This window comes from Melopsittacus undulatus, chromosome 12 (genome assembly GCF_012275295.1).
Source record: "Melopsittacus undulatus isolate bMelUnd1 chromosome 12, bMelUnd1.mat.Z, whole genome shotgun sequence".
NCBI classification, from domain to species: Eukaryota; Metazoa; Chordata; class Aves; order Psittaciformes; family Psittaculidae; genus Melopsittacus; species Melopsittacus undulatus.
Genome location: NC_047538.1, coordinates 13,419,662 through 13,432,904, shown reverse-complemented (window position 1 = coordinate 13,432,904; position 13,243 = coordinate 13,419,662). Strand labels below are relative to the sequence as shown.

General features: G+C 46.2%; 2 protein-coding genes across 2 annotated transcripts; both read left to right on the top strand.

The window, feature by feature from the left end:
- The first annotated feature begins 259 nt into the window (after positions 1-259).
- On the top strand, positions 260-2,608 carry MIF (macrophage migration inhibitory factor). Its single transcript, XM_005147770.4, has 3 exons — positions 260-473; positions 1,352-1,524; positions 2,343-2,608. Exons 1-3 carry the CDS (start codon positions 366-368, stop codon positions 2,407-2,409), a joined length of 348 nt encoding a protein of 115 aa, XP_005147827.1. The 5' UTR covers positions 260-365; the 3' UTR covers positions 2,410-2,608.
- A 481-nt stretch (positions 2,609-3,089) lies between these two features.
- DDX51 (DEAD-box helicase 51) lies at positions 3,090-13,219 on the top strand. Its single transcript, XM_034068493.1, has 16 exons — positions 3,090-3,141; positions 3,268-3,626; positions 4,023-4,267; positions 4,393-4,543; positions 5,995-6,140; positions 6,482-6,553; positions 6,742-6,848; positions 7,362-7,470; positions 8,005-8,150; positions 8,835-9,033; positions 9,648-9,763; positions 9,852-9,968; positions 10,893-10,994; positions 11,474-11,537; positions 11,754-11,888; positions 12,680-13,219. Exons 1-16 carry the CDS (start codon positions 3,119-3,121, stop codon positions 12,704-12,706), a joined length of 2,118 nt encoding a protein of 705 aa, XP_033924384.1. The 5' UTR covers positions 3,090-3,118; the 3' UTR covers positions 12,707-13,219.
- The last annotated feature ends 24 nt before the right edge of the window (positions 13,220-13,243 follow it).

Genomic DNA, 13,243 nt, shown 5'->3' with positions numbered 1-13,243 from the left:
GCCAGGGAAGGAGCCTACAACATAGCCTTAAAAAATGCTGCATGGTAGTAACCGAGGGAACGAATAACGGCGGAAAGCGGGGAGAGTTCTGGCCGGGACGCTGCCGAGCGCGGGAAGCCGTAAGCCGCATCAAGGGGAGCACACTGGGAAGGCACCTACTTGTTCAACGTGTCCTCCAGCCCCCCATCCCCAATTTCCTCCTCTCCCTACCGGGCGTGGCCCCTTTAAGGCCGGCGCAGCCCCTTTAAGGCCGGCGCAGCCCCGTGCACTCTAAAAGCTCCGCCGCCCTCGCCTCCCGCCACTGTGCTGCCGCCAGGCTCCCGTTCCGTTCCGCACCGGCCTCGCCGCCCGCCACCTCCGCCACCATGCCGATGTTCGCCATCCACACCAATGTCTGCAAGGACGCCGTACCCGAGAGCCTGCTGGGTGACCTCACTCAGCAGCTGGCTAAGGCCACCGGCAAGCCCGCGCAGGTGAGGGCGGGCGGTGGGGCCGATGCTGCCGGAGGCAGGGAGCCGCGGGGCTGCACCCGCTCCCTCGCTCACGGAGGCGGAGGGGCTGCAGCCGCCGCCGGTCCCTGTACGGGCAGGACGTAGTTCTGGTCCGCGCTGCGCAGGGGAGAGGGCCTGTACCTGCCCCGGCGGCCTTCCGCGGGGCCGAGGCAGCCGCGCTGCAGCAGTGGGCTTCCTGCTGCGCTGGTTGCCTGTGCCTAGGCCCAGCGGCTCCTGGAGGCCAGCAGCCTGGGCACCCGGAGCGCCAGCCTGACCCGAGGGTGTTCAGTGCTCGCATGGCTACGGCGCTGGAGGCTTGGCTGCGCCGTGATGGGAGAGCCACATGTCCGGGAGAAGGCGCTAGTATCCGCCAGGCCAGCGAGACTCTGGCAAAACAAAGTAACAGATACCAAGCTCTAGTCCGTCTTCTCCCGGTTATCCCGGGATCGGACACGGCCTCTCTTGGGGCCACACCACCGCAGCCTGAGAAATCAAAGCAGAGCTGCAGGCAGCGCAGTGGCTCAGGCCGTGATTGAGGGTGTGAGTTCTGGCATGCACACACAGTTTTAAGGCCTTTATCTCCAGCCGTATGCTCTTTGCCCCGTGTAGCGGCAGGCGGGAGCTTCCCTCTCGTTTGCGGTTCTCCCCAGACACAACCTTCACTCCTAAAGCTGAGAGCCAGGCCGAGGGGATCCCCGCAGCCTGGGGGCCACTACTGTGCCACCCTAGTGGGCAGCAGTGCCAGAGCCCTTGCTGCTGCCTGCAAGGCCAGGAAGGGCCCCGAGGGCAGCGCTGGTGAGCTGCCCGGGCTGCAGCACGGCACGTACATAACTGTGGTGCTGTATGTTCTGTTCCCGCAGTACATAGCTGTGCACATCATACCTGATCAGATGATGTCCTTCGGGGGCTCCACTGATCCCTGCGCGCTCTGCAGCCTTTACAGCATCGGCAAGATAGGAGGGCAGCAGAACAAGACTTACACCAAGCTCCTGTGTGATCTGATCTCCAAGCACTTGCATGTATCTGCAGACAGGTAAGGCTGGGACATGGTTTTAGCCTTAGTTATGTGGCTTTCTGAAATTGCTTTGACAATTTTATTTCAAAATACAGAAAGCCAAGAATAAGTCCATGTGGTTGAGTAAATATCAAATTGTCATTTACAGTGTTTTCATGTCCAGTGAGTTTGATGCCTTTCTTTCCCTTTGGAGTCCCCTGTTACATAGCATCCTGTTCTCAGAGTAGGGAAAAAATACCAGAGGACTGACAAGTTGTACAGCATGTCTTTTGCCTCTGAGGTGTTATGTCTTGTTCTCTAGTGACGGATGGCTGAAAGCACAAAGCAGGAGCTGGGTCTGAAAGACACAGTAGAAACCAGAAGGCTGTGACAGCTCCCTCACAGGCTGCGGAGCCTTCGGACAGTGTGTGTGTGCAGTGGCAATGGATGGAAAGTGGGGTTAGAAGGGAGTAGTGCAGAGCTGGGCCTCAGGGCTTGGCTTTTGTAAGGCTGCCTCTTTGGCACATATGAAGGACAGCAGCATTTGGACCAGAAGGTTTTGATCTCTGGAAATTCTTGAGAGGCTGATACCCAAAAGCTGGGGGCTGTCTGGACAGTCCTTGACTGAAGAATAAGTTGTATTTTAAAAGAAGTAGCAATACAGTTCCAGGGACTGTGAGGAATATTGCGAGTTTGGAGGTTTTACCAGAGAAGCTAGTTAGATTTTGGTAAAAACAAAGCTTGGCATTTTCCTGAGGAATAGGAAGTTTTGCTCCTGTCCTGTTTTCCCGTCTCCCTTGTTATTTAGATAAATGAGATAATAAGGTTGTTTGTGTCTTCCTGTACCTCTTCTGCAGGGTGTACATCAACTACTTCGACATGAACGCTGCCAACGTAGGCTGGAATGGCTCCACCTTTGCATAGAGCACCCCCAACACCTGAGGAGGCTGCTCCTGGACCTGCTCTCACCCTGCCCCTTTAGCAGAGACCACGGCACAAATGGCCCTCTGTTGCATTTTGTGCACTCTGAGATCGATGGCTCCTTGTTAGTGTGTTTAAATATTGCTGCTTCAACATTCCTCTGTTTTCTCTGTGTAGGAAACAAATAAAGATTTAGAAGTAAGCTGTCTGGTGTTGGCTGTGGCAGGCTGGGGGTGGACTTGGGCAATTGGCAACATCTCTTTCACTGTGCTAAAGCAAAAGAATGCTTTAGGTTGGATTGTTTCTCAGACATGGTATTTCACAGTATAGGTGCCTCACAGCACTCCAGAGTGACTTTTTACCTTGCTGGGCTCCAGAGCCCCTTCAGTGCTTCGTGTTGATCTTGAGGCCTTTTGCTGTGGCCTCCATTACCACAGAAGCAGTCTCTGGGCCAGCCCTTCACCTGCTGCTTCAAGAGCTTCCCTTTAGTGCTGTACCTGGTGCCGGGCAGGAGTGCTGGGGCCCGCAGTGCAGCTCTGTGCAGCCAGCCCTTCACCGCAGTGCTGCTGTGCTATCGGGTCCGACTCCCTCCGCCGCCTTCCCCCCTTTTCTCCTCAGCCCCTGTTCGTCCCCCCCCGCGCCTCTCGGGGCTTTCCGTCGCCGCCATGCGGGCTCCGCTGACGTCATCTCCGTGCGCCCGCGCGGCGCGGCCATGGCGCTGTTCTGTATCAACAGGTAAGGCTGGGCCCGGCCTGGCTGCGGGAGGTGCCTCCGCTCGGGTCCCACCGCGGCCGTGCTGGGGCTGGAGCGGGCGGTGCGGCTGTGCCGGAGCCTGAGCGGGTTCTGTCTGCGCTGGTTCAGGTACGGCGGGGAAGAGGAGCAGGAGGAGGGCCCTGCGGCGCCGGACCGCGCTCGGGTCCTGCTGGAGCGGCTGCAGCAGCAGGCAAGGGCCCGGCAGCTGAGGAAGCAGAAGGAAGCGCAGCCCGAAGGAGGTGACTTGTGCCCGGGGGGTGAACCCGAGCGAGGTAAACGGAAGAGGAAACGTGAGAGTGAGGAGCAGCCCCGTGCGCCAGGGCAGAAGCGGCTGAAGAAGAAAGGGCCTCGCAGGCTGTCTGCGGAGCGGGCGGGCACTGAGGGGTCAGCAGATGGCAGCACTCCCTTGGAGGAGAAGAAAGAAAATAAACGGAAATCGAAAGTCCTGCAAGAGAGGACTGAAACCGGTAAGGATGAACTGAGGCTGTAGGATCTCGGTTCATTGCGGCCGACAGCTCTCAGCAGAAGAGTACACATAATTTGCCTTTTAAGCAATTTACCTGATGGTGAATTTTGCTTCCCTCTGCTTAATATGTTCCCCAGATAATTCCTTTTTAGGGGAAGGACCCATATTGCAGCCTTTGAGGGTGAGTTTAGCATAAGGGAAGGAGGGAAGTATGTCACCTCAGTCTTCAATTGCCTCCAGACCAAGGAAGAAACGTTTTGCTTTTACACTTGGATTTAGGAAGAAAGAAGAGCTTGCAAGTTGTTGCTGAAGTCCTGCATTGTAAAATGTTCCCTACATCCCTTTTCTGTGGCATGTTCTGACCTGTGGCTTTGCGTTTCTGTTACCCAAATTCCAGATTCTGAAGCAGATATCAAGCAACATGAAAACAGAAGCAACTTTAAAAATAAGTCTTCTAAAAAGAAACAGAGGGATGAGGAAACAGAGGGAGCTGAAACAAGGGAGGAGGAGAACAGTGAAGGAGCTGAAGGAAATCAAAGCACAAAGGAAGAGCCGCCCTTAGCAGCTTCAGAGGAAGAGGCAAAACCTCCACCCTCCAGTTTGATGGTTCTTGGAGACTATGACAGAAAGCCAGTGCAGAAGGTAAGTAGCCTGACTGAATTTTGAGGATGGTCAGGAAGGAACATGCATCTTAGCAGTTTATTTTACATAGTGTATTGCAGGTTTATGATAAAAATGCTTTTTAATTCTCCTTTCCCCCACCTTAGGTTCAGCCCTTCTTACCACACTGGCTTGCTCAGCCCAAATTAGTGCAAAAATGTGTCAAAGATAATCTGTTTCCAATTGGAGAAGTCCCAGGACTTCATCCTCGACTATTGAAAAAGCTGCAAGTGAATGGGATAGAGTCCTTCTTTCCAGGTACCTTGATACTGCTTTTGTTTCTTTCTAAACTGACTTATGTAGTTCATGCAGTCTGTTGCTGTCTATTTTGTGTGGTCAGTGAAGTAAAGGACAGAGTAAATTCAAGTTTAATGCATCAAGTGATTGCACTAGTTTTAACCCTTCACGTTCAAAGCTTGTATAGGCTGAGTAATTGAAGTCTGTTATCAAGTCACAAGTGCAGCTCCACACAATATGGTGGCTTGAAGTAACAGCTCACAGCTGCCAAAAGAGGGGAGGTGTTACTTGTGTCTTCCCATTTTTATCTCCTTTTTTCCAGGCATGTGCTTTTAGTTCCTTACCTCCCACCATCTCTGCTGCTAATGGTCCTCTGTGGGACCCCAAACAACTCATTAAAGCAGCAGAAAACAGCCCAAGAAAAATAAAATATACATTTTCTATTATGTTACCAGTTTTGTAATTAAGTGCAGTAATTGTCAGCTCCTAAGTAGAAGGCACAGCTGGAAGCAGCAATGAGGGAAGGAGGCAGTGAGAGAGGAGAGAAGGTGGGATGTCTGACCTTCAGTCAGTTACTGGTCTGGCTGAGCCTGGAGGCTTAAACTCTGTCAGAGACCCATCAGTGTTATATTGGAAAGCCAGCATGTATCTTCTCTCTTAGAGTATGCTGTCACGTAATGTTTTAATGTAAATGCTATTGCTTATTTTGTCCTGGGAGATCTTAACAGGTCTGATAGCAGCAGCTTGTGTTTTCTCATGACCCAAGTCCAGCTTCTGTCACTTGGTAGTAGATGAATCAAGCAGTGTCATGCTCTGTCTGGTAAAGATGGTGTCCACTGAAGTCATATGCATCATGGAGTATGCTCTTGTCACAGACCTAGATCCGCTGCTAAATTTCATAGATAAACCAAAGTTGGCCAATTTATCAGGACTTGTCATGGGGCAGGGAAGGGAATGAATTCATGCATGACAGCCAAAGCTGTTTGCTTCAGTCCTTGTATATTTTGCAGCAGACTTACTCCAAAGGCTACAGCAGTTGTGCATTTTGCTGATTGGCAAATGAGGCTGCATTGCCTTGTTGCATATTTTGTGTTTATATGAAGAGTAGTTTATACTTCAATGAAAGGATGCTTACACACAAATATACACTGGTTTTAAATCTGCCCAGTGCCATCCTAACATGAGAACAAGATGACAGATATGAGTTGAAAACAATATTTAACACAGTAGCATCCTAGATGAGCACTAGAAATAGTTGGATCCTTGGAGGGATATCTCTGTATTCAATACTAAACTGCCACGCATGAAAAAGGGCTAGGTAACCCCATATAGCATCTCTGGTAAGAGCTGGTTTTGATTTCTTCATCTCTTGTATCTGTAGCAACAACAGCATGTGGAAACAGATTCATTGTATCTAATTGCTTTTCTGGATACATTATCTCTGTAGTTTGCTTGTTTCCATTTCTGTTCAGTTCAGGCAGAGGTGATTCCTGCTATTCTACAGAGTGCATCCAATGGGTATTTGCTGGGGCAGGGAGGATACCGCCCCAGAGACATCTGTGTCTCCGCACCTACTGGCAGTGGTAAAACCCTGGCCTTCGTCATACCCATAGTCCAGGTGAGTTTGCCCCTAGCGAAATGTCTGTTGGGAAAAGAGTGGGGTTGCTTTTGTTCAAGTGAAATCTGAACTTGGGAGTAGGTCAAAAAGCCAAGGAATTTGGGGGTGCAAAGCAGCAGATATTTAGCTCAGAGCTGTTTGAGGGAACTGTATAAGTTTGCTTTGTCTTAGTAACTCACTCCTTTTCTCAGATAGCAGAAAAAGAGCAAGGGGTTGGGAGGGTGGGAGTAAAATGGAAATGGAAAACTCCACATAGATGTGTCAAGCCCATCTCTTCCTACTAGGTTAGATATAAAATTCCCCATTGCTTTCACAGACTTATTTGGTCTTTGTTCTGGCAGGTTCTGCTAGATCGAGTAGTTTGTCAAGTACGAGCTTTGGTGGTTCTGCCCACCAAAGAACTGGCACAACAGGTATGTGGCGCTCTTCACCCTCTCTCTGAGCAGAACTGGGTGAGGGAAAGGCTGGTGCAGTCCATACATTCCTTTGCTGTTCTGTGAAGCCGGTTGAAGACCTGTCAGTGGGTTTAGTGTTGTTAGTATAATGTGAAGTATTGCTTTGACTGATTTTGTTGTGGCTAACAAAGCTCATCTCTTTGCAGGTGAGTAAAGTGTTCAACATTTACACTGATGGGACAGGTCTGAAGGTTGTTTTGATTACTGGCCAGAAATCGTTTGCAAAGGAGCAGGAGATGCTTGTCCAGAAAAAGTAGGTTAAAAGGTTTTTGATAAGGTTTACAGAGATTGTAAACTGCTTAATAAATAGAGGTAAAAATACAGGCTATTACATCCCACCATCATGCAATAATGATTTTGGATAGTGGATTTATAAGGTAAACTGATTTTTCTGTCTTTGTCAGTGTCTGATACTGCCCATTTTCTGCGATGATAGTTTACTAGATTTTTGAAGTTCTTTGCCAGCTGAGTAGAATGCAAACATTAACCTTGTTACCCACAGGTTCAAATGATTGTTATGGGATTTTGTTGCAATTAAGTTTTTTTAAAGAGCAGTGCTTGCTCTTTGAAATGTGGCAGTACAATGGAGAACAGGGTTTAGTGTCCAGCACAGTCTGTGCATACTCTATGAAGTAAAGTGCATATTGTAATGTTATTATTTCTTTGTTAATTAAATAATAGGAAATAATAGCCTGCTGACCAGGGATCTCTATTACATACTCTGTGGTGTAGGAAAAAGCTTACTAATGGCTGCTTGTTCTTTCAGAGTGACAGGCTACTGCAGCCTGGCTGATATCATTGTGGCTACACCAGGGCGGCTCACAGATCACATCAGCCAGACCCCAGGGTTCAACCTGACACAGCTTCGCTTCCTGGTGAGTCAGCTCCACAGGTCTCCCATCTTAGTGCAATGTCTGTTACAGCTGTAATTCCTGCTTTGTTCTTGCATGATACATAAATACTTCTCTGTTGGAACTGTTGAATGGATCTGGTCTGCACTTGATTGCTCAGGAAGCAGTCTTAAGGTGAAATATTTTATTCCAACTCATGAGACCGAAGCATCTGCCTGCTTCCCTTTCTCTCTTAGCCTCTTGCAAACACAAACTCAGAGTAAAGACTTATTGGAGGTTAAAGTCGAGGTAAATTATCAGCCCTTTGTAGTGTCCATCATATGGGAGTCTGTGCAGAAACATAGTTACAATATTATTTAGGAGGTGATTTTTCTCTCTTACTCAGAGACATGGATTTATGCACAAATGAACTTGTGTTTATTTTTGAGTGTCAGGCTAGCTAGGAGCTTCCATTATCTTACATTCTGGCTCACTTGTTATAGATACAAAAAGAAAGTAAAAGTTCCCTAGTGCTAGACCGTATTTAACAAGTAGTGCTTTTCATCCTTGTAAATTCAGATCATAGATGAAGCTGACCGTATGATTGATGACATGCACCAGAACTGTCTGAACCAAATTGTCAAAGCTGCATTCCGAGTAGAAAATGACTCTGGCTCCAACATGCTTTTTCAGAGGACCAAACCAGGGCCTGTAACAGCAGCCAGGTGAGTTGCAGAATGCATTTCTTTGAACTGATAACATGGACACCAGCACTTACATGTTACTGTCTGCTTCACAATACTTTCTCACAGACATTCCCAAAGTTTCCTTACTCTGAGAAATGTCTGCCAAAGTAAGGCAGCTACTTTTTCAGAGCTTTGAAAAAGCAGCCATTGAATAGCTGATGTTAGAGGATGTCTTTTAGACTGAAGCCTAAGTATTGTATTCTCTAAGCTTTCCTTAACTAGACTAAGGGAACATCAAAAGAATGCACAAATACTACAAGTGTGTGATTCATTTGCACAGTAACTATAATGATGCCCTCTGGCAAGCTGAATAATGGCTTTGGAAGAAAATCCTTTATCTGCAGCTGCTGTTTTCATACAGCACGATAGAAATGTGTCAGAAACTGTGATCAGTGACCAAGGAAGGAGGCAACTAGAACAAGGACATGGATAGTTAAAATGCAAGGATGTGTCCAGGGGCAACAGGTTGTGCAGTTGGTTGACAGTGCTGATCAGTTCTGTCTGTGAACTCCACCATAAAACAAGGGTGCAAAAGATCTACAGGAAAGGCCCAGGGCAGGAAAAGAGTTAATTGCTTTCTTCAGAACATCATCTGAAGGCAATTGTGGAGGAACTTCTTTGTCACATCCTCAAAGCTCAGTTTCTATGTGCAATTTATTTCAGCTCCTGCTATCCTCAGATACCCTTACAGAAACTGCTGTTTTCAGCCACGCTGACCCAGGACCCAGAGAAACTGCAGCAGTTGGACTTATTCCAGCCTCGCCTTTTCACATCTGTCTATTCTGAGAAAAAAACACTTGGAGATGGAACAGAGACTGATCAAGATACTAATAAGAAATACACACTCCCTGAAGGGCTCTCGGTATGACATTAATTCTCATGAATAAATGATACTCCAAGATTTGTTTAGCTCTGAAGTATATAGTTACATTTTTACTCTATGCTTCCTTGCCTTACAGAAGTGCTGGCTGAAATAATTTGGGAATATTTCTGACCCAGAGAGCTCTACCTTTGCACATTTGTTTTCTCATTAGTTTGTGTTAATTTAGTGAAGACTGGATTGATTGGTGTATTTATTTTTTTTAAAAAAAACTCTTTTCATGCAGAATTAAGTTTACCAGCAACAGGGAGTGGAGAGGTGAAGTAATAATAATGTAGTAGCACTTATCAGCTGTCCATAAGTATAACACGTATTGCAAAGCATGTAGATACAAGTCACCTTGCAGGCGGGAAAGCAGTGCATGTTGTTACTTGCTGTGAGAGGTGAGAACATTAGAACAGCACAGATCTCCCATTTCCACCTTGTGTTGTATCCTGTAACTGTGACTTACTGTAAAGGGGATGGTGTTGTGGGGGCTTGTTTTGCTGCTGCTAGTCAGTTGAAAAACATTCAGGCCTACATAGGTCATGGATAGGTAGTGGGTTTCAGAGAGGATTGCCTTGACAAGAAGTAATTTAACTTCTTCTTGACTACAGCAATGTTATGTGCCATGTGACCTGAATTCCAAGCCTTTGCTCCTCCTGCATTTCATGCTGACAATGAAATTTACCCGTGTGTTGTGCTTTACCAACTCCAGGGAAGCTTCTCACAGGTGAATATATTGAGGTCACTATAGTGGATATCTATCAAGTAGTGTTACAGAGGTAAAGAAGTGACTGTTTGATCCCATCTACCTACAGATTATTCCTGCTGGTTCGAGCCTTTGGTGGAGTTCCAGTAGCTGAATTTTCTTCTCTGCTACCTCCAAATGAGAGACAGAGAACCATAAAGGAGTTTGAACAAGGAAAAATACAACTGTGAGCATCTTAAATGTGGGGGTTTTTGCACATCTCATGAGATAGGATACTTCTGGTGTGGAAAGCTAGGTAGAACCAAGAGCCCAATTAAATGGAGTCCTCTGTACTCAAAGCCTGCAGGAACCAATTTATGGCATGGGTGTGAGATTTGAATTTGTGACTTCTGAATTGTTTGCCCTGTATGTAACTTGGCCTGTTCTAATCTGGTCTCAATCTGAATTTCTCTGTGTTATTCTGTAACAAGCAGTAAATGCAACTGCTTATTCGTGTAGTTGCCCAGAACACACACAGTGCTGAAAATCTTAAAGTATTGTGTGCTTGTCACCTGGCACTTGTTGGAAGAATATGAATGTTTTTGGTACTTCCTACCAAAGAAATGCCTGATAAGACTGGCATACCGATTTACTTCTCTCCATGTGTTTGACTTGCTTTGTGATTTTGGTAGCTGTATGGGATTGAATCTGTGGAATGTCTCCAAGAAGGGTAAATATTTATTTTCTCATTTTTTCTGTTTATCAAAACCTGGTGTTTAAATTCCTCCTTGGCTGCTGGAATTTAGCACCTCGCTGGCTGAGTTCAGTGCCTTTACAGAATGTTCAGGTAGCTTGCAGGTTTGTGACTTCTAATGTGGTGGGAGCCACCTGGCTTAGTGGGATGTGCTTGGGGAACCTGGAAACACCCAGTAACTTCTAATGCACAACAGTAGGTAATAAGCCTGCAGTGATGCTTGGGTGTCTGCAGGTAGCTAATAGTGCCAGTGACACTAATGAATGACTTTCCATTCAGGTCTTCTGCTCAGAGGTCAGGGGCTGGCTGCCCACTTTGAACAGAGATTAGCAAGAGTTGTGCTGTGTCTGTGTTATTCTTGTGTGTGCAGTGCAAGAGATGTAACTTGAAAATGACTTTTTATACATCTAAAAACAGGTTAATCAGCACAGATGCCACTGCACGAGGGATTGACGTTAAAGCAGTGAATTATGTCATAAACTACGATGCGCCGCAGTTCATCAGGACATATATTCACCGGTAAGATAACCAGGAACAAAAGGAAGATGTCTGAACTTGGTTTACTTTGAAATATTTGGCAAGGTGACAAGCACTGAAAAGGGGTTTTAGCTTTGGATTTTTTAGTTTTACTTAAATAAGCAAATAGCTTTGTAATGAAAATTAAGCCTGTAGCATCACCAGAGTAAGGCAGTATTGACACAGAGAACTAGCACCCTATTACAGAAAAATGCATTTTACAGGAGCTAGAAATCCTGTCCTGGGCAGTGCTGAGTATTGGGATTCTAGATGATCAGAAAACTGCAGTGGCTCAGCAGCTGTGAACAACCACTGGAAATGATCATCCTTTGTAGCATAGGGCTACTCCTGCTGTGTTAACCTCAAAAACCCTTCAGATTTAAGTAAGTGATTCTGGAGAATTTCAGAATCAGACTCTTGAAGCTGGTAATGGCAGTGATGGTATGGCTAAACTGACTTGATACTACCTTTTCCATTTGCAGAGTTGGAAGAACGGCTCGTGCAGGGAAAGTGGGTGTTGCTTTCAGTTTGGTCCTTAGAATTCAGGTAGGTTGGTGGTGTGGGATTTCATTTGATATGGACATGTGCAGGGGTATAAGGAAGATAAAGATTCATGCTACTTCCTACCTTTTCCAGTCAGCTGGGCACTGTACATGGAAACTTCAACTATTTCCTAACTAGGCAGCATATTGCAAAATGTGCTTGTTTTCTAGGTGATTGGCAGTGGGGTGTCTCATCTCCTGCATCTGTTTTGTTATGTAGGAACGTAGGTTTCTGCGGATGTTAAAGGATGCTGGCATCCAAGATATCAAGAAGCACCCAGTGAAGGGCAATTCATTAAAGCCATTGGTGCAGCGATATGAGGAAGCTCTGTGTAACCTTGAGAAGACAGTCAAGGTAATGGAAATGGGGAAGGAAATTGCAAATCATGACTAGGACAAGTGTCAGTGTCCAGTCCCCTTTAACTGGGACATTTCCATTTCATTTCGAAGTCAGCATTTGTGGCTGCATCTTTAAGAAATACTCTGAAAGGGTGAGGGGGGTGAGAAAGAGAAAATGTTAAAGGAAAGATAGGCAACATCCATGGAGGTATTTAAAATGTAGCACTTTAGGGACATGGTTTAGTGCTAGATTTTGCAATGTTAGGTTTATGGTTAACTCTATCTTAAAGGTCTTTTCCAACCTAAATGTTTCTATGATTCTTGGTGTTTCTTTTTCTGTTCTGCCTTTCTCTTTACCTCTGGAGCTGGGACTTTGGTAAATACCCAGAGGAAGGCAAACAAAAGGCAGAGATTAAGCCTTTTGTCATGCAGAGTTTTAAGACTGCAAATTACATCCATGCTGACTAGAAGTTGGGTATTCCAAACCAGAGAAGTATTTTGTGCAGGCCCTCCTTTATAAACAAGTGGGAAGGTTTCTAAACAAGCTCTCAGATAAAAGCACAGTAGCATTTAACTTACCAGATGGGTAAACTGAGGATCCATAATGGACTTTCTTTGCTGTGTTCTGTGCTCTAGTCTGAGGACTCTTGATAAACATCTGTCCTTGAAAAATGATGATTTTGAGTTGTAGGACTGAGAATTAGGGCAAAAAACATTATTAAATTGTCCCATTGCTCCCCATTGCTCTGTGTGGCTCTGAGCCAGGGGCATCTTTATAGTCACCTTCTCAACTTTAATTTTGAACAGAATGAGCGAGCACAGAAGCGAGCCTGAGTGAATAGATGCTGAGGAGGCTGTTTCATGGCACGGAAGCTGCTGAATGGGACAGGTCATGGACTATTACTCAGCAAAGTAGAAATTAAACACTCTCTCTGAATGGCTAGCTCCTCAACCTTATCATCGCTGAAGTCATCTATTACAGGCCTGGTTCCCCTTTCAAGGTCACTGTGAATAAAGTTCAGCTTCTGGTTTAAAAAAAAATAATGATTTTGAGATACAGTTATCTTGGAAAGGACTTTGTATCACATCCTACCGCGTATATGAAACTTGCCACCAGGAAAGAGGAGCCATTATACAGCTCTTGAATGTCGGCCTGATGGAACTGCTGTCCTCCAACAGTGAGCCCTGTGCATTGGCTCTGACCTGGGACAGCAAATGGTTCTGGCTTGCAGCTGCCACCACACAAACACCTCCATGGTGCCTGGAGCAGAAACGTGTTTGAAGAGCTGCTCTAGGCTGAAGTGACTGTAATAATTAATTTTAAATAAATGCAATCTGTATTTGAAACTGTCTGATAATGGTTCCCGGGTG